General features: G+C 46.2%; 1 protein-coding gene across 3 annotated transcripts in view; it reads right to left on the reverse strand.

Moving 5' to 3' along the window:
- The window catches only part of RPS6KA1 (ribosomal protein S6 kinase A1), a 70,683-nt gene that overhangs the window by 37,049 nt on the left and 8,000 nt on the right, over nucleotides 1-25,634 (reverse strand). The window contains exons 3-5 of one of the 3 annotated variants that reach the window (XM_074218012.1): nucleotides 7,496-7,549; nucleotides 2,709-2,825; nucleotides 2,309-2,390 (exon numbers count right to left, since the gene is read on the reverse strand). In XM_074218012.1, the coding sequence (XP_074074113.1) occupies nucleotides 2,309-2,390; nucleotides 2,709-2,825; nucleotides 7,496-7,549 (253 nt within the window). Of the gene's footprint in view, nucleotides 1-2,308; nucleotides 2,391-2,708; nucleotides 2,826-5,304; nucleotides 5,557-7,495; nucleotides 7,550-25,634 lie in introns of those variants that run through there. The other 2 variants (XM_074218013.1, XM_074218014.1) reach the window with 2 other exon arrangements.

Consider the following 25,634-nt stretch of genomic DNA (forward strand, 5'->3'; position numbering starts at 1 on the left):
ATCAACTTCCATCAGACATGACTTTATCACATCTCCCCTGAACAACATGAGGAACCTGGATAGTTCTCCTTGACTCTCAGGTTTCTGCCCTCATCCTTTATCACAAACTATCAGAATCAATCTTTTAAAACATAGCTCAGAAAACGAAATGAAGGAACTAGACTAAACTGTGTCTAAGATCTCTTCAGTTATAACACTTTATGTGTGTTCTATGTGTGTTCTTGTATTCTATGTTGTAAAGTTCCTCTCAGCTCAGACATTTCATGTTCAAAAGACCCCCCACCACCACCCCAGTTCTGATAGTCTTTGTCCTAGGGCCCTTCCCACCTCAAGCATTCTAGGTTTTAATATCCCTTTCAGCTATGACATTCTAAGTTCCCTCCCAGTTTTGACTTAAGATCTCTCCTAGTTCTGACATTCCATGATCTAAGGTCTTTCCCAACTCTTGATATTCCATGTTCCAAGGTTCTTCCCAGTTCTGACATTCTATGTCCTAAACCCTTCTATATTCTGACATCATCTTCTAAGGTTTCTTCTAGTTCTGACATTCTGTGTTGTTTCCTCCTAGCTCTGATATTCTGTTCTAAGGTCCTTTCTAGCTCTGACAATCTATGTTCGATGGCTGCTCCTAGCTCTGATACTCAAGGTCCCTTCTAGATTGGATGCTTTATGTTTTAAGGTCTCTTCTAGTTCTGACTGTCTGTGTTTCAAAGGTTCCTCCCAGCTCTGCCATTCTATGTCCTAAGGTCTGTTCCAGTTCTAACCTTCCATGTTCTGACATCATATTTTAAGATCTCTTCTAGTTCTGACTTGTTCAAAGGTTCCTCCTAGCTTTGATATTCTGTTTTAAGGTCCTTTCCAACTCTGATATTCTATGTTCTAAAGTCCCTTCCAGTTCTAATATTTGATGTTCAAGGGACCCTCTTAGCTCTGACATTCAAGGTCCCTTCCAAAGTTGATCTCCCAGTCTGCCATTCTGTGTTCTAAGATCTCTTCCAGCTCTGTCATGCTATCTACCTTCTGACATGCTATACTTTCTAACATGCTATCAGTCACTTGTATTTATTAATTATCAATTGCTTCCAGGTTTAAGGGATACAAAAATAAGTAAGCCAGATGATCTATGCCCTCAGGAAGCTTCTAGTCAGACTACTAGGGGCACGGAAGGGAAGATACAATATGTTTAAAGAAAAATAAATACAGGATGTAAACCAAATAATTACAAATTTCAGGGCTGTGTGTGCTAACTTGGGGAATTGGGGACAGGTTTTGAAGGAAGCTTAGGGTTGCAAAAGATAGAGCTGAGGAGGCTGAGCGTACTGAGAATGAGTATCTCTGGAAAGAGATGAGAGATGGCACGATGGCTACTACAGAGAAATGGTGAACAGGCTAGTTTGATTAAAGTGCAGAGGGAGTGTCTAAGAAACTTAGAAAAAGTGTTATTTGGCTAGGGGAGTTACTCATTCATCAGATGTATCCTGCAAAGATATCGGGTTAGCCACTGTGAGGAAGAGAGTTCATAGAAAGGAGAGACTGGATGCAGAGTGACAAGAGGAGGTGAGGAATTGCATTAAGATGTTTGGGCTGTGACCAGATGTGAAGGGAGGTTTAGGCAGAATTGACAAGACAATCAACTAATTAGTGAATTTTTAAAAATATCACTTTCAGCTCTAACATTTTTGGGAATCCTACTTTACTCTTCATATCTAGAAACTCAGGTGGTTGCTTGCTGCCTATTTGATAAGGATCAGACTTCTGGTCCTGGCCTTTAAGGCCCTACCCTGCCCTGTTCAGCCTTATCTCCGTCTGTTCACTCATAATCCTCTAATATAGTGTCCTTAAGTCTGTCTACAAATGGGCCCTATCTCTTCAGATGGAGGCCTCTTCAAGGGTGGGGCTTTGTCTCCCATCAGAACAGGGTTTCCCAGGGGCTTCTATCCTGGTTACACAGCCAGAAGCCAGTCATCTGGCTCCTTTATCTTTCTTTCTTTCTTTCTTTCTTTCTTTCTTTCTTTCTTTCTTTCTTTCTTTCTTTCTTTCTTTCTTTTCTTTTCTTTTTTAATTTTATTTTTCCATTTATATGCAAAGGTATTTTCAACATTCATTCACTTGCAAGTTTATGAGTTCCACATTTTTCTACCACCCTTACTCCCCCCCCCCCATGGCAGTAAACAATATGATAGAAGTTGTATGTGTGCAAGTGTGTTTAACATCTTTCCAGATTAGTCATGTTGTGTAAGAAGAATTAGAACTAAGGGGGGGGGGACCATAAGAAAGAGAGAAAAAACATAAAAGAAATGTCCCTTACCTTTCAAAGTTGCCTTCTTTAGCACCTTCATAGCGTAGAGGTGCCCATTGTCTGGGCGGGTGATCTTCCTCACCAGAAAGACCTTGGGAACATGAGAGAGGAGAGAGCCAAGGACAGGAGAGAAGAGGGGGGAAATGGAGATTGGGTGGGGGGGAGAAGAGACAAGGAGATCCATAATGAGGGGGAGACGTTGGAAACACAAGGTTTTGAGGGGGAGTCAGTAGGGAGAGGGCCCGGAAGACAATGAGGCCTAGAACAATTTGAGAATTCTCCCTTTAAGCCAAAGTGGGAGCAAGTGCTTTCTTCCTCCATTCCTCTCCTCCTTCCCCCAATTCAGCACTCAGACACTATGGGGGACCCATGCAGTTCCCCGGGGCTTTCTAGCAGCCAAGATACTCACTTTGCCAAAGGAACCCTGGCCCAGGACCTTAAGGAGCTCAAACTGAGATGGGTCAGCCTTTTCTGAGCCTTCCTTGACATGGTGTGTAATAGAGATCTCTTTGACGATGCCTTCATCCTGGTAGTGGAGAGAGAGAACACAGGGGTAGCTACTGAATGGAGTTGGCATGGGAATGGGTGAAGAAGGCAGGACTGGGGGGGTTAGGGGAAAAAACAACGGGCAGGATTCTGTTATAGACTGAGCTAACATGATCCCCCATCCTAAACCCATTTCCAAAGTGTGCAATCATTAGACCAGGTCTCCCCATTAAGCCCCCAGAATGCCATACCTAGGAATGATGTTGGAAAATAGAATATCAGGGCTGGGAGGCCCTTAGAATACAGGATGTCAGAACTGGAAGGAACCTTAGAACACAAAATGTCAGAATTGGAAGGGTACTTACAAAATGGGATGTCAGAGCTGGGAGGGCCCTTAAACACAGAATGTCAGACCCAGGAGAAACCCTTAGAACCCAGGATGTCAGAGCTGGGAGGGCCCTTAGAACCCAGGATGTCAGAACTGGGAGGGCCCTTAGAACACAGGATGTCAGAGCTGGGAGGGCCCTTAGAACCCAGGATGTCAGAACTGGGAGGGCCCTTAGAACACAGGATGCCAGAGCTGGGAGGGCCCTTAGAACATGGGATGTCAGATCTGGAAAGGTCCTTAGAACAGAGGATGTCAGAGCTGGGAGGGCCCTTAGAACATGGGATGTCAGAGCTGGGAGGATTCTTAGAACACAGAATGTCAGAGCCGGGAGGATCCTTAGAACACAGGATATCAGAGCTGGGAAGGTCCTTAGAACATGGAATGTCAGAGCAGGGAGGACCCTTAGTACATGGGATGTATGAGCTGGGAGGGGCCTTAGAACCCAGGATGTCAGAACTGGGAGGGGCCTTAGAACACAGAATGTCAGAGTTGGAAAGGATGACTATTTAGGATCAAAGAATTACAGATTTAGGGCTGGAAGGGAATTCAGAGACCATCCAGTCTAAATCGCTAGTTTTTCAGATAAGGAAACAGAAGTCCAAAGAAAGGCAATGATCCCCTCAAGGTCACACATTACTTCAGAGTCAATTCTCCAGACTGCCAGGGCAGAGTTTTTTTCCATCATAATATCTCAGGGTGGCTCCCAGGAGTTCAGGTAGGCACTGCCAGGTGGTTGCCTGGCAGAGAACTCCTGTTCAACAATACTAGCTGCCAAAAGGAAAGGAAGCTAAAGAGGAGGTGTTAGCATCTTTCACTACCTCTTTCCCCCCCCCCAAACTTGGGCACTAGCAAATGTAACAGTTGGGTGCCCTTGTTTCATTGGCACAACAAGTGGAGGCTGCTGGCCAACATGGGCATCACCCATCTGCCAAGCCGCCTGGGCCCCTTGTGCATGGCCAGTACCAGTCCCCAAAGCTTCAGTGCCCTGGCATAGATTCAACTCTCCAGCTGGAGCTTGGGGAAGGGGGATCCGAAGCGGGATGGGGACCCTTCTGTTGGATCACTGATGTGTGCACCTTGCCCAAGGCCTTGCTCCTCCTCTTTCCCCAGAAGGGCTTAGAGGGGGTGGGGTGGGTGGAGGAAGGTTCAGGACAGCTTTTGTTTTGGCCACAATAGGAAGTGAGGTTCCTGCTCTCTGTCCTCTTCCCTCACACCCACTCTATCTGCCTTGGGAGGCCTCTGGTAGCCTCCGCCTGGAGCCCCAAGTCTCAGCTGTGTTAACAGCCGCTCTTACTAGTCTTGTTTGGCCCAGGAAGCCATGGGGCAGGAGCCTAGAGAGCTTTCAGGCATGGTAGCAACAGTATCAGGATTCCTCCTGAAATGGGGGGAACACTTAACAGGCTACCAGCGCCCCTGGGGTGACCATCCCATGCTAACCATCCTATGGCCCTTCCTTAAATGGGAGACACATTGAGTAAGCCATAGTCAGATGGCCTTGGCATGCCCATCTCCAACCACACCTGCTTAGAGTTTCTACCCATGGTGTCCTTCGATTCCCCCGTTGTCCCCTAGCAAGGCCAAAGATCTCCCTTATGTACACACACTGTCAGTCTCCCTCCTGCATCCCTGCCATCCACACCCGGCCCTGGGTGGCTCCCTGATCCCTGGGCTACAAGCTGCAGGCGTCATCCCTGAATGAGACCCAGGCTGGAGCAGGAGGCCCAAGGAGCTTGGATCCTCTAGGTTCTCCTGGGGCTGGATCCAAGTCACAATGAGATGGACTGAGGAGGGAACAGTCCTCTTCCTCTGTGTCCTGCCCCAGACCCAGACAGACAGATACACACACACACACACACACACACACACACCTCTCTCTCTCACACATCTCTCTCTCTCTCTCTCTCTCTTCCTAAGATCACCTGCTCCAGAAGAGGGATGATGAACTGAAGTCCAAAAAAGAAAGGAAGTACTTCCTCTTGGTCTCTCTTCCCCACCAGAGCTTCCCTTCCCACCCTGGTCTCTCCTTCCTGAGCATCTCTCCCCGCCCCTACCCTTCACCAGGCCTCTCCTCCTTCCTCCTGGCTGCTCCCTCACTTGTCCCCCTATCTGTTCCCTTCTAGCCATCACTAACCGTGTCTTGGCTCAGGCTGGGGCCCAGGGTGGGCACCGGTGCCCCACTGGGCCTTGCCCGCTGTTTCCTGGGCAGCCAGAGGCTGAATAAGGCCCGGAAGCGGGGTGGCTTCGTATCCCGTTCCATCTCCCATCCCAGAGGCTCCACTCCATCCACCTGTTGGGGCTGCCCACTGCCCCGGCACCATGGCAGGTGGTAGGCCTGGCAGGCCACTACTCTTAGGGAGGCCCGGCTGGCGGGCGGATGTTCAGGGCGGGGGCCGGACTACCCTAAGCTGAGCCCAGCACCCAATCACTCATCGCCTGTGGTTTCCCTACTCTGAGTTTGCACCCTTCCTTCACTCAGTCGCCTCAGTTACCCTTCAAAATACGGAAGCACTGCTTCTCTGATCTCATGCCCCTCCCCATTGCTCAAAGCTGATGCCTCCTCAGACAGATCGAGGGGAAGACCCATGCCAAGGTTAGCCAGGAGAGGTAGGAAACCACCTCAGAACTGAGAGTCAGGATGCTGGGGAACCCGGAGCTGTTTCAAATCCCACGGTTGGAAGTCCAAGGAACTGGGTTCAAATCCCCTCTGCAACTTGTTTGCTTTATTCGAGCTCTCTGAGTATCCTACTTTGGTAGCTAGAAGACTTTTTCTTGAAGACTGGAGCTCACATCTTACATCAGAGACTTACTAGAGGTGTGACCCATAGCAGATTAGCTAGCCACTCAGCCTCAGTTTCCTCATCTCTAAAAAGCACATCCTTCCGTGGGTTATTGTGCAGATCCAATGAGATAATATTTGTAAAAGGCTTTATAATTCTAAAATAAAGCACGATGTACATGACAGCTATTATTAATAATTCTCCTCTTCAGCAGGATCTGCCTTCACATCCAGGCTAGTTGGTCACTCCCCATGTGCCCTTGGGCAGTTACTACCCTCCCCATTTCTCAGCCTCAGTTTCCTTCTCTAGATTCAGAGCAGATAACTTCTGAGATGTCTATGAACCTGCTTTGAAATTGGTCAAAAACAAAAGGAAAGAATGAGGAGGAAAAGGAAAGAAGTGAAAAGTCCAGTGGGTGGGCAGTTCTCTGCCAGTTGTGGGGAGTCTGTTGAGGCTGGTGCCCAGAGAGTGCCTCAGACTGGGCATCAGGGCACAAAAGAGGACAGGCCTCCCTGGTACTGGACCAACAACTCACTCCTTCCCTTGGGAAAAAGCTGAGCTCTTCACTGGGACAGAGGCCCTCATCTGCTATACCTCCATTGCCATGGCCCCAGGAATGCCCAGACCAGCTGGCCACATAACTGCCCCAGAGGAGAGAAACATGGAGTTCTCACCACCCCTCGTGTGATCCCACAGGTAGGGATCTGGTACTACTGAACTCAATGGGGTCAGTTGGGGTACACCTGGAATCAGAGGCCCTGAGTTCAAACCTCAGTTCTGTGGCTTACTGCCTGTGTGACCTTAAGCAAGTCATTTAACTTGGAGGCCTCAGCTTCCTCATGTATAAATGAAGGGGCAGGACTCAATGACCTCTTAGGGTCCTCCCAGCTAAGATGTAATCTCTCACCCAGCATGGTTTTCCAAACTTAGCTTCCAGGATTTACAAGACCTAATCCTGGTTCTTTCCTCCTCCCCACTGCTGACTGGTGGGATGAACTGGTGGGACTGGGATTGGGGGGACTTCAGGGACACATGGCAATCTGGGTCTGAGGTGGGGGGCCAAATAACCAGTCCTGACCCAGACCTCTGGGGGCCAACACTGAGGCTGGCTTGGGGGCAGGGAAACAGCGCTCCAGGTGCCAGGAAGACGGAGCTTGGGCTGCGGGCTCTGGGGGAAGCAGGTGGGGGAAAGATTACAGGCCGATGCTGGGAGCCACATCCTGTCCAGCTCACGGCAGTGCTTGTCTCCCCTGGGGTAGGATCAGGGGCTTCCCACTCTGGTAACCCAGACCTCCTGTAGTAGCTTTTCCCCTGTCAGGCATGGGGCAAGGGGGACCCTCCCCCCCCCCCAGCCCCCAGGTTAGGGAAGGCACTGGGATTCACAGCAAGTAATGACAAGAAATGCCTGCTGCCAAGGTCACCATCTCCCTGGGGATCCACCACCAGGATGCAGATGAGGGAGATGGTCCGGCCCCCTGCTCTCCCAGGGGACACAGGGCCAGACTCCCCGCCGAAACACCAGCCACTCCCCGGCTGGGCTCTTACCTTATGAGTGCAGGAGGCTGAGTCTCTCTCTGTCCAGGGGACGTCTGCAGAGGCCTGCATAGTGGAGGAGTGTGTCAGGGAAGGGGGAGCCTGAAGGCCCCACGTACTTCTGCTTTTCAGCCTCCTCAGCTTGAGGAAGGAAGGGGATGTCTGTGTAGCTTAGGGTCTTGGGTCCCTCCCCACCTCTCACACTTCCCCCTTTGGGAAGGAGAAGGGAAAGGGAATAGAGTCCTGGTACCAGTCTAGCTGTGTGACTTTGGATAAGTCATTAACCTCTCCAGCGCTGTTGTTTCTTCTTGAACAGCGAGAGGGTTGAGGTAGATCATCTCTAAAATTGAAATCTTCCAGCCACAACATTCTGCTTCAGGGTCCCTTCCAGCTCTGACATTCTTTGTACCAAGAGCCCTCCCTGGTCTGATAGTCTGTGTTCAGAGTTCCCTCCCACCTCTGAGATTCTGTGTTCCAAGGGCCCTCCCAGCTCTGACACCCTGTGTTCCAAGGGCCCTCCCAGCTCTGACACCCTGTGTTCTAAGGGCCCTCCCAGCTCTGACATTCTTTGTTCCAAGGGTCCTCCCTGGTCTGACATTCTGTACTCTGAGATCTCTTCTACCTCTGTGATCCTGTATCCAAGATCTCCTCCCAGCTCTGACATTCTCTGTTCTAAGATCCCTCCCAGCTCTGACATTCTCTGTTCTAAGATCCCTCCCAGCTCTGACATTCTTTGTTCCAAGGGTCCTCTCTGGTCTGACATTCTGTTCTCTGAGATCTCTACCACCTCTAACATCCTGTGATCCAACATCTCCCAGCTCTGACATTCTCTCTTTTAAGGGCCTTCCTAGCTTTGACTTTCTGTGTTCTAAGGCCTCTTCTAGCTCTGACATCCTATGTTTCTGGGAAGATATTTTGTTCCCCAAAGACCAAGGCTAAGAAAAGAAGAGAGAAGTGACTCTAATCTGTCTGGTCCATACAATAGAAGAAAGAACGAATATTCCCACTTCTGACCACTTCTCTTCTCCCCAGGAACAGGAGCACAGAGTAGGCTGACTAGTCCAAGGTCATACAAAGCTTGGCAGGAGAGCAAACATGGGAGTTCTATTGCTTTACATGACTCCTTGAAGCCTAGAGAACCCTCTTCATGCACTGGGAAAATAGTCCAGTCCAGGCTAGAAACACCCGATTAGAGGCACAGTTCCCTGTGATGCCTTCCCATCATATGGGGTGGGGGGAAGGACTGGGCAGGTTGGGTCATCTAGAGCAGGAAGGACTTCCAGAGGCTGCCTTTCTAGACTAAAAACCTCATTTGACAGTTAAGAGGTCTGGCGTGTTAAGTAGGTTGTCCAAGGCCTCACAACTATCAGGTATCAGAAGTAGGCACTCCCACCTCTAAATCCAATGCTCCATCCACCACACTCTGCCGCCTCCTCAGAAGGATGACCTAGCCAAACATCAGGGGAGGGTATAGGCATGGGACACATGATGAACCTATTAGTTTAGGCCACTGCTGCTCTTGGCCCCCGAGAAGGTAGACTGGGGAAGGGGTCATGTTCACCTGGCTGGTGAAACTCCAAACACCCTCCCCAGGTACATCAGAAATTTGACTCTGGGGCTCAGGCTTCCAAAAATAAGTGGTGTGATGGCTGCAGGTACGAGTGGGACTTTTGGGCAAGAACAAACACTGATTCAGCACCTACTCTATATTAGGCACTTCACGGGATGTTGGAGATAAAAATGACAAAAATGAACCAGTCTCTACTCAGGAGTAAGAAGCCAGGAGAGATGAAAGGGAGAGCTTGGAAGAGCTCTGGACCTTCAAGAGAGGTGTCTGCTTGTCAGTCTAGCTAGGCTTCAGGACTCTGAGGGAACAAATGTGCTTCCCTAGCCCCTCAATCATCTAGCTTCAGTTAGATGGCATCAGTGCTACCCACAGGTGACAGCAGAAAAAATATAGTCTGACCTCTGCTACTTAGTGGCTGTGAGCAAATCTTCCCAGTCCCCCTCAACTGCTAAAGCCTTCCCTCGGAGATTACCTCCCATTTCCATACATCTCCCTAGTCCAGAGTTGTCTGCATGGAGTCTCTTCCATTAGATTAGAAGCTCCCTGAGGGCAGGGACTGTGTTTTTCCCCTCAGTGCTTAGAACTCAGTAGGCACCCAAATGCTTGCTGATATTGAAGTCACCTTAAACCTCTTAGAATCTGTTTTGTCTTCTGTCAAATGGAGAGAATATGGCAGTACATACCTCTAAGCATGAGGAAAACACTGTGAATCAGAGAGCTAATGAGCATTTATTATGCTCTTGCTATGTATCAAGCACTGTGCTAGGTTTAGGGGTGGGGGAAGAAAAGAGTCTCTGCCCTCATTCCATCGAGGGAAATAACACATACATAGTTAGGTAGACACGAAATCTATGGGAAGCAAATATAAGATAATTTTAGGGATGGAGCACCTGGCTGCCAGGTCTGGGGGTGGGGGGGGGGAAGTTCCCAGGGAGTTTGATGAGCCAGGAAGAGTGAGGTAAGGTGAGGAGCACTGTTAGAATCAAAGCACTGAGCCAGGTCTGGGACTCAAAGGACCTGGCTGACTCCATGGACAGCTTTCCCCTTTTTTCAAGTTAAAGAGAGAGAGAGACAGGAAAACAGAGACAGACAGAGATGTAGACTGGGGGGTGGGGTGGAGACAGAGACCTGCTGTTCAACAAGGCCAAGGCTATGGAATTCTAAAGGATGGAGATATACCCACACTCCAATCCCTCCTCCCATTTCTAAAGGACTTCAGTAGGAGCTGAGGCAAGACAAAGGGGATACCCACAGGCCCCCTCAATTTAGCCACTGACAGGAGGAAGGAAGGTAGGACCCTGGGAGAAATGCTGACCTCTCTCACCTGCTCTCAACAGAGCCTCACATGGCTCTGGGGGAAGTACCAGCTCTTCCCCACTGGAGGGATCCTGGATCTGCCCCATCCCACCATACCATGTAGCCAGGACAGCCATACCAGCTTGTGCCATCTTATGTCTGGACCATAGAATCACCACCAGAGTTTGAGAGGATTTTAGAGTTACTGGGTTTAACCATAAAGAAATTGAGGCTCAAACAGTAGAAATGACTTGCCTAGGGTCACACAACCACTAAGTATCTGATTTTCTCGGCTCCAAGGTCAGTGCTCTCTTCATTATATCACTCTGCTCAGAGGATGAACCTTTGGAACCTTCAGAGGACCCAAAGGAAAGATCAACTCAAGGACTCTCGTCTTCTTGTCCTGGGCAATCATGTCCCTCCTCAGCCCCCAAACCTCTTACCCTGGGGGTAAAATACAAACTCCTTTCTTTGGTTTTGAAGCCTCTCATAGTCTCTTTTTTGAGGATCATTGCCCCTTTAATCAATGCCATTCACCCAGTCTATGCTCTAGCCAAACTCATCCACACACAAGCAGTCATCTCCCATCTCTCAGCCTTTGCACAGGTTGTACCCCATGCCCTCTTCATCTTTACTTCATAAGATGTAAACTCGGGGAGGAGAAGAATTATAACACTCTTGTTTTTGTATCCCTGGTGCCTAGCCCAGTGCCTGGTAAATAGTAGGTGCACACTAAGTTTTAATTTCTGGGCTGTTTTTCACCTCCCTTGACTTCCATAAAACGTAATCTCCTGGAGGGTAGGGATAATGTCTCACTTTGGTCTTGGTATCTTTGGTGCTTAGCTCACTAGAGGTACATGAGAAATGCTGTTGAATTGATTTGAATTATGGGAGAGTAAGGCAGCTGCACCCCACCCTTGTCCCAGGCTCTGGGGTTTCACAGAGCAAAAGAATGTCATGAAATGGAAGAGACCTTAGGGACTGGGTGGTCCAGTGTTCTTGGAGGAAGTGACTTACAAAAGGGTTTCCAATACAGCTGATTGCTATAAGGTTTTGAAACTCATGGAGGAGAATTAGAGGCCTCTAAACCACAAAACCCTGGATTCCAGTTCCATTTCTGAGGTGAGAGGACCTTGAGCAAGATCCCTAGGCTCTCAGGGCCCCGGGATCATACAAGTTGCAAACAAGTTGCATTCGAAGCTTCCTCACACGGATGTTCCCTATACCAATGAAATGATTTTTATAAATTATCTTCTTTGATCCTCCCAACTACTCAGTATGAGAGGTAGGTTTTATTATCCCTATTTTACAGATGAGGAAATTGAGGCTCAGAGAGGTCTAATGGTAAGCATCAGCTTGTAAATGCTTGAGGCTGGATCTAAACCCAGGTCTTTCCCATCTTCAAGTCCAGAGGTTTAATCATTACACTATTCATGATGAGGTTTGTCCTTTGTTCTCAAAGAAGATCGTGACATCAGGGGGTGCTAAGTCACCAGCCTCACTCTCTCCTCTGTAATCCTCTGGGTCCAGCGGCCAAAGATGAATCAGGATGACTGGAGAAGACCCTGGAGTGTCTGAGCCAGATTGGAACTCGGGTCTTCCTGACTCCAGGGCCGGTGCTCTGCCTATTGTACCATCTAGCTGCCCTCTCCTACACTATACAATAATCAATGAATGTCACCAGCCAGCGGTGGGGCGCAGGAGTCTCTCACCTCTGCCCTCATTCCCCCTCCAATGTCAAAGCCAGAAGGAGGAAGCCTTGCCCATGGAGGCGTGGAGATGCCCAGCCAGCAGGAGGAGACTCCTCAAGGGCACTGGGACTGGATGTGTGCCCAGCGGGCCGCCAATCCTATTGGCCTTTCCCTGGAAGGGGAGGAGGGCGGAGAGGGGAGGAACAGCTGCAGCAGCAGACCCCAGATCCTCTGCCAGGACCTAGCACTGGGGGGGATGGGGCCAGCTGGGTCAGCTCCCTGGGCCCCTTCGGCACCTGAGAGGAGACGCCTGCTGTCACATTCTGCTGAGAGTGGGAATAGAAGGGATCAGGGTTTCATAAACAGGAAGAGAAAGGGTGGGGGGGTGAGGGGAAGAAAATGATTCCAAAAATAGACAGCTGCAGCCGGCTTCAAAGAGGGATCAGGCCAGGGGAAAGAGGGAACCCGGCCTGGGGTTAGAGGATCCCAGGCGTTCCGGGCCCCTGAACCAAGGCTTTGGGTACCTCCTGCTCACACACAGCTACAGCCAATGCTTTGAGGGAAAGCCAGGGTGGCCAAGAAAGCCCCTGCCTGATGCCTGTGGTCAGAGGCTCTTGTTGTCAATGCTGCCCAAGACCCACTTTTTCTACTCAGAAGGTCCTTTCCCTGTCTCTGCCAATCAAAATTCCATCCATTCTCTAATGCCACCTTCTTGGTAAAGCTCTCCTTAACCAATTCAGGCTGTCTACCCAGTGGTCAAAGGCCTGGAGGATCAAGGGCCCAGAGGGTCAAAGCACTGTGTCTGGCGGTAAAGACACAAAGACAAAAACAACAGCCCCTGGCCTTGAGGAGATTACATTCTATGGTTGGGTTTGGGGAAGAACACACACAAATGCAAGCATAAGACAATGTGCAGGACAGAAAATATAAGAAGGCTTCGTTGAAATGAAATGAGCTGAGTGGAGCCTTGGGCAAAAATAAGGATCTCTACTTCCTCTGAGAGCAGTTAGGTGGCACCAGAGGGCACAGAGCCACCAGGCCTTACAGTCAAGACACGAGTTCAAATTTGACCTCAAACACTGTGTGACCCTGGACAAGTCACTTAATCCTATTTACCTCAATATCCTCATGTAAAATGAGCTAGAGAAGGAAATGTCAAGAAAACTCCAATTGGAATCACAAAATATTGGACACAACTGAACAATGTCTGAACAACTTCCACTGAACTGCAGCATCAGAAAGAAGATTGGCTTTGGAGTCGGAAGACCAACGTCCTGATCCAGTCCCTGTCACACTCATGAGATGTTCTCTTCTGTAAAAATGAATGGGATTGGACAGCATGGTCTCTGACACTCCTTAAATTCCAAAGAAATCACCCAATTCTAGCTTGGCACCTTACTAAGTTATATGGGTCATCAATGAGTGAATCAATCAGTATTCAACAAAACACATTTTCTATGTGCCAGGCCTGGAAATATAAAGCTAAGAGTGAAATGATGCCTACCCCCCAAGCAACTGACATTCTAACGAGGCAGAGGGCAGGCACTGCAGTGTACAGTAATTGTAGACATGGACCTGCATATAAGGAACTACAAGGTCATTTGGGGTAGGTGGCCTTGGAAAAGGGGGGGATATGAATTGACCATTGAGGGAAAATAGAGATTCTAAGAGGTAACAAAGGTTGGTAGACAGTTGGTGGGAGAATGAAACCACAGGCTAGCTGGGCTGGACCAGAATGTTCCAGAGGGGTTAAGTTGAGGAAGGAAGGGATGGGGAAGAGAATGGAGAAGGGAAGGAAGGGGGCAGAAAGAAATGGGGAGGAGATATAGGAGAAAGGGAAGAAAGGAATCTGATCCTCTAGTCAGGGTGGGTCGATCCAGTGGGATACAAGTTAATTGTTTTTCTTAAAGCCTCAGTTTCCTCATCTGTAAATGGTAAAATGCTTTCACAATATTTTCTTCTTGACTCATAGGGATCTTCTCTGAATCTACTTCACCTGGGTAGTGATTTGCCCTCTTTTCTTCTTTTCTTTACTCACTTATTCCCTCTCCCAGGAATCTCTAAACCCAGAAGGGCAGAGGGCAGGCTGACTTCCTGCCTCTCTGATGGCACCAGAGAGAGGGTACTCCAGAAGAGACTATCGCCTCAATGAACTTTCTATGTTTCAGATCCTCATAGTGCTCCACCCCCTTGAGAGAAGAGGAAGAAAAACCTGGAAAAAGGAAGCCACATCATAGTGAAATATGGGGGCTCTGGGATGAAGGAAGACCCCCTGCAGGAAGCAGGTGGGGTGGGGGAGGCTAAAAGACAGGCGAAAACATCTGGTTTTTTCCCTTGTGAGAATTTCAGCGCCCACACAACGCTACCTAAACTGCGACTCCCTGAACCCACTCCCCACTGGCCTCCTCCTCCCCATCCCTTGCCATCCACCTTCCCCAATAGGTAGATAGGGAGCTCACAAATGCAAAGGGAGTGCCCCCTGGTGGTCGCAGAACTAAGCAAAGGGGAAGAAAGGGCAAAGAGACGTAGGAGATGCCACCAGGTCCACGTCCACCTCCTCTACCCTCTGGAATTTTACAGAGGGGGAAAGTAAGGCCAGAAGAGGTAAAGGAAGTTTCTCAAAGTCACACCTGTTGAGGAAATAAGGAGAGATTTGAACTCAAGTCCTGCAAATAAATTCTTGCCTCTGATGTCCCATAGAAGAGTTGTGTCCAACTCAAATAGAAATGGAATCCAAACTGTACATAGAGAAGTCTACCAATCGCATAGTGACTTAGAAAATCACATAGTAACATTATCTGTTTCCTACTAGATCTTTGTTTATTTTTGTGAAACATTTTCCAATTATGTTCTAATCTGCTTCTGGCCTCACCCATGCAGGTCATGAATTTCACACCTCTGCCTTCAGTTCTAGATTTGTAATTATAGGATTCTGGAACCTAGGTTCTCTTCATTGTACCAATCATGTTCTATAGCATTAGAAAAAGGAATATCAGAACTGGAAGGGTCCTTAGAACCCAGAATGTCAGAGCTGGGAAGGGTCTTCGAACACAAGATGTCAGAATTGGGAAGACCCTTAGAAAATAGAAAGTCAGAGCTGGGAGGACCCTTAGAACCCAGAATATCAAAGCTGGGAGAGCCCTTAGAACACAGGATGTCAGAGCAGGGAAGGGCCTTAGAACACAGAATATCAGAGCTGGGAGGGCCCTCAGAAACACAAAACATTGAAATTTAAAAGGACACAATAAGAACAAAATTTTAGAGATAGAAAAGAATTTAGAACACTGTGATATAGTGGATAGAGATCTGACCTCAGCCTCAGGAAGATCCAGGTTCAGATCCTGCCTTTGAAGCCAACTGGTTATGTAATCCCCTCTTTTATCCCTGTCAATTCTCTAAACCCACATTGCAAAGGAAGTATGAATCTGCCTTGCTGGGGAAAGTTCATCAGGCACTGCCTTTCCACAGAGAAGATCCAATAAACACAGATAGATCTGGTTCAATCCCCTCATTTTACAGACGAGGAAATTGAAGCCTTGGGCTTTACATAGCTATAGGTCACATAGCTATTCCATAGGAGCAGTAGAGTTCAAACCCAGGGCCTCTGACTCCAGAGTTGGGATCCTTCCAGCCTTCCCAACCTCTTGGAGGAGATACACTTCTCCATTTGGGAACCCCGTGTTAGCAGAGGAAAATCACACAGAAAACAAATTGAAGACAGCCTCAAAATAATAAACCCCCAGGGGAACCATGCTTCTCAATTTCATTCTTTAGAGTGGCATTCAAGCTCCCTACATACAACATGACTCCAGGAGAGCTCTCCAACTTATTTTCCATTATTCCCCCAGGATGTTTAATGACTCTAATCAGAATGCTCTTTTTTCCCTACCCTCTCTACTCCCACCCCCTGCCCTTCCAGGCTCCAGATTGGGGCTCACTGTCAACTCAGAACATAGACCATTCCAGCCAGAGGGGGCCTTACAAGCCAAAATACAGAGCTAAGGACCCACAGAGAATATCTGCTCTAGTCCTTTCATTTGTAAAATGAGTAGATCAAGGCCTGGGAGAAGCAATGGAGCCAACTTCTGCCTTCAATTAATAGCTCCCCTGGGACACATTACTTCTCTATTCTAGGCCTTAGTTTTCTCCCTAACAGCTAAATAATCAGCATTTATTAAGTGCTCACTGAATGTCAAAGCCAGACAGATAGGTGGCATTTATGGATAGAGTGCTGGGTCTGGAGTCAGGAAGACCTAAGTTCAAATCCTGTCTCAGACACTTACTAGCTGTGGGGACCTCCCCCCCCACATCCTGTCACCCTGTTTGCCTCAGTTTCCTCATCTATAAAATGAATCAGAAAAAGAAATGACAAAAAAATTTCAGTATCTTTGCAAAGAAAACTCCAAATGGGGGTCACAAAGAATCAAATACAATTAAAAAAAAACACTCAGCAACACATCAGGATTGAGCTATGCATTAGGTGGAACCAAATTAAAAATGGAATAGAGCGATCAGCTTTTCTCTCTTTTCTTTCTCAGTGCCTCCCCTTCCCTCTTTCTCTTCTCCTTAAGAGCCCCTGCAGCTCAGTTTCCAACTTCATACCTATTTGAAGCTGTTCTCTTCAAAGGCACCAAGGATGTCCCAGTCACCAAGGCAGGTGGTCTTTTTCTGGGGCGTCCTTGATTCCTCTGGCATCTGACACTACCACTGACTGCCGTCTCCTCCTAAACAGCCTTTCTTCTCAAGCCTCTCCTAAAGCTGCTCCCTCTCAGTCTCCATGTCTTACATCCTAATAGCTCTGGTCCTGGGCCCTCTGCCCTTCTCTCCGTTCACTCTCTTGGGCGACATAGCCATTCATTTGAACTTGGATCTTGCCGATTCTTGACCCAGGCATCTATCCCCTTAGCTGCCTGTCTGTCACAAAATAAGCCTTATGTAAATGCAATTTATTATAATTATAATCATATTACTAATGCTGCTGCTGTCCTTTGATATACACCACAGTATTAGCAAACAGTCACAATTGTTCCTCATAGATAACCCTATTTCTCACCTCCGTACCTTTGTACTGGTTGTCCCTTTCACCTAGAAAGCCCTCCCTTTTCCCCTCTGCCTTTACAGAAGCCCTTGTTTAGTTGAAGGCTTAACTCAAGCACCTTTTACATGAGGTCTTTTCTGACCATCCCCTCCCTTCCCCATATTCCTTCCCAGATTATCTTATATCTGTTTTCTATGCATTTATGCATGTACATCCAGAATATAACCCCAGTAAGGTCAGGGACCTGTGTGGCCCTGTCTTTGTATTTCCAGTGCCTAGCATACCCTTAGGTGATGTATCCCCAGAGAGAGCAAACATGTTGCACCAAAGAAGATGGGCCAGGAAGACAAGACCAAGTTGAGATAGGACAAATCTCTATGCTGCAAACATCAAGTTTGAAGGTATGGAAACATCTGACTCAAGATATCTGAAACAATTGGGGGGGGGTCACAGATGGTCTTATTGGCTGTGTGACTTTGGGCAAGTCACTTAACCCCACTGCAGGCCCCACCCCAACCAAACAACAAGAAATTATAGATAGTATTACTACCCCAAAGAGATGTTCCTGAAGATGATTGCAGAGTGATGTGTGAGCAGCATGGAGAAACAATTTTGGAAGATATAAGAATTCTAACTGATGCAATGATCAACCACAGAACCAAGGATGAAGCATACTACCCACCTCCTAACAAAGAGGTGAAGGACTTAAGGTGCAGAATATTTTTTCTGATCTGGTAAACGTGAGAATTTGATTGGTTAGGTAAAACATGTTTGACACAAGGATTTCTTCCTTTGAGGACAGGGGACCCCCTTAAATCTATCCACATATCCCTGATGGATTGGTGAATCCTATATTATGGCAAAAATTCAGCAAGCATTTAAGTGCCTACTATGTGAGAGACAAAAAGTTGTCCCTTCCCCTAAGGAACTCACAACCTACTATGAGGGACAACATGGAACAGCTGTGTAAAAACAAAGTATATGCAGGAAAAATTGGGGATAATCTTAGAGGAAAGGCAAAGGCTTTTGGCAGAAGGTGAGATTTTTGGCTGGACCCTAAATACAGTCAAGAGGTGAAGATGAGGAGGGAGAGAATTCTAGGTATGGGAAACAGCCAGTGAAAATATTCTCTTAAGAGCCTCAACATAGAAATTTAAAGTCTGCAAGAGATTTTTGCAAACATTGTCTCATTTAAGCCTTCTAATAGCCCTTGGACACAGGAGCTACCATTATTGACAATTTAGAGATGAGGAAACTTGAGGTATGAGAGAAAGGAAACTTTTTTGTTCATTGAAGAAAAATCTAACTTTTCTGGAACACTAATGCATTATTGGTGAACTGGAGGAAACTGGAACTATGCCCAAAGGGCAATAAAACTGTGTATAGTATTTGATTCAGCAATACTGTTACTAGGTCTGTATCCCAACGAAATCTTGAAAATGGGGTAAAGACTCACATGTACATAAATATTCAAAACTGTTCTTTTTGTGGTGACGCAGATTTGGAAATTGAGGGGATGCTCATCAATTGGGGAATTGCTGAAGAAGTTGTGGAATAGGAATGCAATGGAATATTATGTTCTATAAGAAATAATAAGTGGGTGGATTTCGGAAAAACCCAGAAAGACTTCCATAAACTGATACCATATGAAGTGAGCAGAACCAGGAGAATGTTATACACAGTATTGACAACACTGTGCAATGCTTAGCTATGACAGAGTTAGTGCTTTTCAGCAATATAATGATCAAAGACAATTCTAAGAGATGTGATGGAAAAATGCCTTCCACATTCAGAGAAAGAGTTATGGAGTCTATGAATGTAGATCAAATGTAGATCAAAGCAGACTATTTTCACTTTAAAAAAAAAAAGCTAATTTTTGAAAAAGACATCAGGAACTAGTAACTCACACTACTGTCTTATCACAAAGCAATCTTCATGAGAAAGACCTACCCATTACAGAAAAGTTGTTCTTGGTAGAAACAGAAGACAGGAACAAGCAGGCTTCATAAATAGTACTTTGTGGTAGGCCACATCTTCATGGTTACAATTGACTGAAAAGGGCAGAGAATATTAAATCCACTTTGTCTTCTGTTCATTACGAAAAAGACATTTGACCCAACATAGCAAATTCAGCCATAAAGGCTGCCAAGAGGGTGCTACCAGGGCACATGTTACAATCATGTGAGATGCCACTGAAGAAATAACTCTATTCAATGACTGATATAATCAAATGAAGCGTGAAACTAGGAGATGTATGTTTGCCAAAGGTGTTTGCCACTGTTGCGGAAAATGTCATGAATGAGAATTAAAGAGGGATTCTCTAGAGAGGATGAGGACTCATCTAGGTGTTCCTATCTGTGCAGAACATTTCTACAAAAGCCCTGCAGAAGACCCATGAGAATGAACTTTGGCAAGAGGGAGGCTCAGCATTCCACCCATAAAGAATGTTTCTAGTATGACATGCCTCTAGATGGCTAAGAGTCCACTGGTCTGGTACAACTGGGAGAACCTCTTAAAGAGAAATGAATGGGAGGAAGAGAAGGGGCTAGATATTATTTGGGGAAATGCCCAGTGAACCCAAGCTTCTCCCTGAAAACACAACAAAAAAATTTCAATATTTTTCATCTCAGTATTATGTTGGTGATGCTACAAATATAGAACTTCATCATTTCTGAAGATTTGAAATTACAGGACATCAAGGGAAAAATGGTGCCCATAAGAGGACACCAGTAGTGACTTGTTTATAAGTGACATAAATAATATTATCCAGAAGATAAGCAGTAAAAGAGACAGTAGGCTAGGCAAGGACAACACATGGACAGCTCAAGTGCCACAGTACCATATGATTGATGATAAGGAAAGGAAAAAGCATTTATTAAATACCTATTGTATAACAGACATTATGCTAAACATTTTGTAAATTATTATATCATTTGATCCTTACAACAACCTCGGGAGGTGGGTGCTCTTATAATCCTTATTTTATGTTGAGAAAACTTGGGCAGACAGAGGTTAAGTGAATCATTCAAGGTCTCACAGCTAGCAAGTATCAGACTGGATTTGAACTCAGGCCTTCTAACTACAGTGCTCTATCACTGTACCTTAAAGAGGGAGGCATAAAACTGAAGAAGCAAAAATAAAGGAGGTATACATTTGCCAGAGGAAGCCTCTGGCATTCTTGGGTAGACTGCCCCATGAGGATAATAACTAACATTCATACAGATCAGAAATTCTTAAGGTTTTTTTCTGTTGCTGTTTTACGAACCCTTTGGGCAGTCCATGGATCTCTTCTCAAAATAATGTTTTTTATTTTGGGGGTTTTGAAAGGCAATGGGGTTAAGTGACTTGCCCAAGGTCAAATATACATTAGTTACTAAGTATCAAGTGTCTGATGCTGGATTTGAACTCAGGTTCTTCTGAATCCAGATCTGGAGCTCTGTCCACTGCACCATCTAGCTGCTCCTGAGAATAATGCTTTTTTAAAAAAGAAAAATAGAGTGTTCCATAAGTCTTAGCTAAGTTTTGAGCTAACTTAAAACTTAAGATTTTGGGAACACCCTGCATATAGGATTACAAAGGAAATCAATTATGTTGGAGTATAGTTCTCAAAATATTAAAAACAAAAACAAATTCATAGCATCTTCTAAAATCTATCCAAGGACTCCTTGGGAATCACTGGACTCCAAATCAAGTGCCACCTAATATAAGGCTCTCACAATGAACAGAGTACTGGGCTCATAGTCAGGAAGATTTGGCTTCTTGAGTTCAAATCCAGTCTTAGAGACGTACAAGCTGTGTGACCCTGCACAAGTCACATCATCCTGTTTGCCCCAGTTTCCTCATCTCTAAAATGAGATGGAAAAGGAAACTACTTCAGGATCTTGGTCAAGAAAGCCCCAAATGGGGTCATGAAGGGTCAGACATTACTGAAATGACTAAAGAACCAAAGTTTGCAATGTGTTACAAATATTCTCTCATCTAAACTGACAATAGTCCTAGAAGACAGATTCTACCACTGGTTCTGTATCAGAGATGAAGAAACTTTAGATTCCAAAAAGCTGACTAGCCTAAGGTCACCTAGCTCATAAGCATCTGAGTAGGGACTAGAAGCCAGGTCTTCCTAAGCCCACTAGTCTGTTGTGTGGTTTCAAGTCGAATCCCTCTGAGGGGAGGGACAAGGATAACAAAGGCTGTGACTGGTCTCCCCCTCTGCAGGAAGTTCCTACATCCAGAAGCCCATGATCTACTCCAGGATGGGCAAATTGCCTCCAATCCCCAACCCTGCAATCAGGAAGCTCCCTAATAAAGTCAAAGATTCTAGAATGTATCCATGAACTAGAATGTATCCGAGGGGCTGATGGGAGCTGGGTGGGAGAGGGGAGGACAGGATATATTCAAGGACAAAGATGCCATTCTGATATGAGAAGGCAATAATAGAATAATAACCACAACAGTGACAGTCAGCTGGCATTAATACGGCATGTTAAGGCTTACAATGCTCTTTACAGATAACAATAATAGGAGCCAACGTTTATTTAGTGCTTACTCTGTATTGAGCATTGTGCTAAGAAACACTTCACAAATATATTTCATTTGATCCTCACAACAACCAGGTTATTGTTATATTTATTTTACAGATGAGGAAACTGAGGCAGACAGAGGTTAAGTGACTTTTCCTGAGTCACAAAGCTTGCAAGCATCTAAGGCAAGATTCACAGTCTGATTTTCCAATTCTGGCTCTCTAACCTAGCCCAAAGAGAGTTATAGAACAAATTAGGGCTGGAAAGAGCTACAGAGATTAGCTGGGATGGGTAGTTTTATGTACTACCCATGGAGTACCCTTGTTTGTTTGTTTTTTAATTTTGTTGAAGTCTTATGATCCATAGGATGGGCAGGCATGGAAAGTAAGGAGTGCATCATTGGAAATAATAATGATGATAAAAAATAAAAACATTTAGAGAGATTCCACCATTGTGCTAAGCACTTAACAATTATTATCTCATTTGATTCTCATTTCACATATGAGGAAACTGAGGCAAACATAAAGTGACTTGCCAAGAGTCACATGGCTAGTAAATGTCTGAGGCCAGATATGAACTCAGGTCTTCCTGATTCCAGGTCTAATATTCTCTCCACTGAGTCAGTAGCCACCTCAGCAATAGAACGCTCATGTGGAGAAGTATCAGCACAGTCCAGCAGAGAGCTCTGGATTTGATGTCAGAGGGCATGGGTTCATCTGTCCCCTTGAACAAATGAATTCATTTCTCTGGGCCTCAGGTTCCTCACCTGGAGGAAAATGAGGTGCTTGGGCTTAGATGGGCTCTAAAGTCCCATCTAGCTCCAAGTACCAAATTATTGTGAAATTACAGTTCAAATGAGCATTTACATATTTAAAAGGGAAAGAATAGACAAGTTCTATTATTAGCAGCTCAGAAGAAAGGGACATGGTTGGAAGACAGCCTTGAACCCAGAACTTTTGGCTTTGAATCCATATTTAGTGATTTAGTGGAAGGGAGGACAAGAAGTGAAGGTGCGCCTCTGGAGGCTCAGAGAAGAAGACAGACTCAGAGAAATGATGGATTCAAAGACAGGTTTCAAGTCTTAGCTATGATGCTTCCTGGATGTGTGACCTTGGTCAAATCACTTCCCTTCTTCTGGGGATTCAAGACAAGACAGGTTCTGGGTAGGAGAGGGCTGCTAGCATTTTCTTTTCCTATTTCAGTAATCAGGTAGCTGGTTGCCTCTCACCCCCTACTGTACTCCAGAATCACAGATATGGTGACAGGCTCTAAAGAAATGCTCACTGGACTAGACTGGGGGCCTCCACCCTCTCCAAACACCCTGGGCAGGAGAGACCTGCCAAGAAACAGTTCTGAGGATCTGCCACACCCGGACCCCACCTCCCATCTGGATAACAAGAAAAGCAAAGTCCATCTGAGACTATTCACACACAACTAGTCAGATTCATCCTTAGGTTTGGGGTAAAAACCTTGAGCTGGGCAAGAGCAGACAGCTGAGTAAAGATACAGGAGGAGGGTGTAGACAGGTAATAACTGACATCCTGGGCTTCAAAGAAGGATATGGCTCCAACCAAAGTGAAGGTAACATTTTCATCACACTGGCCTATTCATAAAATATCTTCCCCTTCACATCCCTAGTAGTATCATTATCCCCATTTTACAGTTAGGAAAACTACCAAGGAAGTGACTCACCCACAGTTTTCTCACTAATTAAATTGAATGGATATGTAAAAAGTCTTTCTTTGGATGCAAAACCCAGTGGATCACCTTGTTTCTGTCTCTGAGCAGGCTCATTGACCCTACTCTTGGACCATGAGTTCTCTTGTCACACATCTTTTTCCCTGCCCCAGAGTACTTAGATATACTAACTTCTAGGTTCTTCTCCTAGGTCTGGTCTCCATTCAAATCTCATCTCTCTCTAGAAGAAGTCTGAATCTACTATTCCTGAGGGGAGAGGCAACCAGTCTTCTCCTGGAGATGCAGGCATTAAGGTCTTCAGTCCCCATCTTTTCTCCCTATAGGGTCAGCTAGGTTGTGCAGTGAATAGAGCACTGGCCTTGGAGTCGAGAGGATCTGAGTTCAAATCCAACCTCAGACAGTTGACACAAGCTATGTGACCTTGGACAAGTCACTTAATCCTGATTGCCTCCCATCCAGGGCCATCTCCAGTTGCCCTGATTCATATCTGGCTGCTGGACCCAGATGGCATTGGAGGAGAAAGTGAAGCTGGTGACTTAGGACAGTAACCCCTCACTCAAATCCTATTCATGTGCTTGTTATGATATTACCTCCTTGTTGTCATGTCTTCTTCAAAAATGAAGGACAAACTTTCCTCCCTGTAGAAGGAGGCCTGTTCTACCCAATTCTAAGAAAAAGGAAGTCTGACTGTGAAGGATTCCACCAGTCTGAGCATCTAGAAAATCTGTGCAAGTCTCCTCACCCTGTTTGCCTCAGTTTCCTCATCTGAAAATGAGATACAGAAGGAAACAGCAAACCACCCTAGTGTCTGTCAAAAAAACAAAACAACCCAGATGGAGTCACAGAGAGTTAGACACAACTGAAATGACTCCACAACAACAAAAATTGTTTCATTCAACATTCCTTGATCTCCCAAATCAAAAAGCCTTTTTCCAGTCTCTACTCTCCTGATGTGCTCTCTTTCCCGATTAGAATATAAGTTTACTGAGGACAGGTATTATCTTTTAAAAAAAATTAAAAAGGAAGTCATCTAGAACAATCCCCTCATTTTAGAGTTGAGGGAACTGAGATATAAGGAGGCTCAGTGCTTAGCCCAGAGACCCACAGGTAATAATTGAGAAGGATGAGATCTGAACCCAGGGGCTATGCCTCTAGAGCCAGGGTTCTTTCCATTGTACCAAGGTCAGTTTCTTCATCTGTGAATTGGGGCAATACTAAGAAAGATCCGACACCTCAATGAAATATGAATGGCCTGTTAAAAATGAAAATATATGAGTAATTCTGAAAAACATTATACAATCTTTATCCACAGTGGATACTGTGGAAACAAAAGGATCCCTAAAAGGAAGTTAAACTCTGAGTAAGCAAATAAACGCTGTGGATACTAGAGACCAAATCAGGACACGTCTCTCCCTCCTCTTCCCTGATCTCCAGAATGGGGAGGCATCGACCCACTAGGACAGAATGTTGTATACATAGCCAGACTAAGAGACTCTGAAAGACATAGCACTCTTTCAGGGGTGAAGGGCTGGGGGAGGTGTAAGGGGCAACAGGCCTCACAGATGTCCCATTGCAGGCCTCAGTTGCTTCATCCCCTGGGGGCCTTGGTTTCCCAAGACAAGACAGGCTCTGTTCAGGTCATTCAGCCAGGATGGTGAAGCATTCTAAGCCATACTATGTCACTGCCACCTGTCCTGGGGTCCAGACTTCATTTCTCTCACATTGGTCTAACACCACCTGTCCTGGGACCAGACTCCATCTCTCTCACTCTAGCCTAATAATTCCTCTTCCTCATTTGTTCCCCCCCAATAGTATTGGGCAATCTACTCTGGCTACTGGGGTCACCCACCCCTATTCAAGGCTGAAGCCCAGTAGAAGAGATGGATGCCCCATGAGGGTCTTTGCCCCCCTTTTCTATTATATTAAAATAAAAAAGGAAATCATTCTGATCTGGCCTTCCTGAGCTGCCCCCACTCCCATTCTAGGCCTCAATGACTATCATAGAGTTAGCCCAGCAGCCACCTCACACGATGGTTATCACTACTGAGCCTCTCCCCTTTCCAGGGCACTCTCCTTATCCTTTCCCCCACTCCACCCCCCAACCTGTTATCATAACAGGGAAACTGGAGTCAGGCCCTGAGTCCCAAAGGTCTCCTTTATGATCCAGTCTAAGGGGACAGAAGAAGGAGGGGTAGAGGAAACACAGAGAAGGTCATCTCAGGCCCCCAAAGCCCAGAGTGGAGGGGAAGGGAGGACAAGATGTGAAGGTGTGCCTCTGGAGGCTCAGAGAAGAAGACAGACTCAGAGAAATGATGGATTCAAAGACAGAACACCAGGCTTC

The sequence above is a fragment of the Macrotis lagotis genome, chromosome 1 (genome assembly GCF_037893015.1).
Source record: "Macrotis lagotis isolate mMagLag1 chromosome 1, bilby.v1.9.chrom.fasta, whole genome shotgun sequence".
Taxonomy (NCBI): domain Eukaryota; kingdom Metazoa; phylum Chordata; class Mammalia; order Peramelemorphia; family Peramelidae; genus Macrotis; species Macrotis lagotis.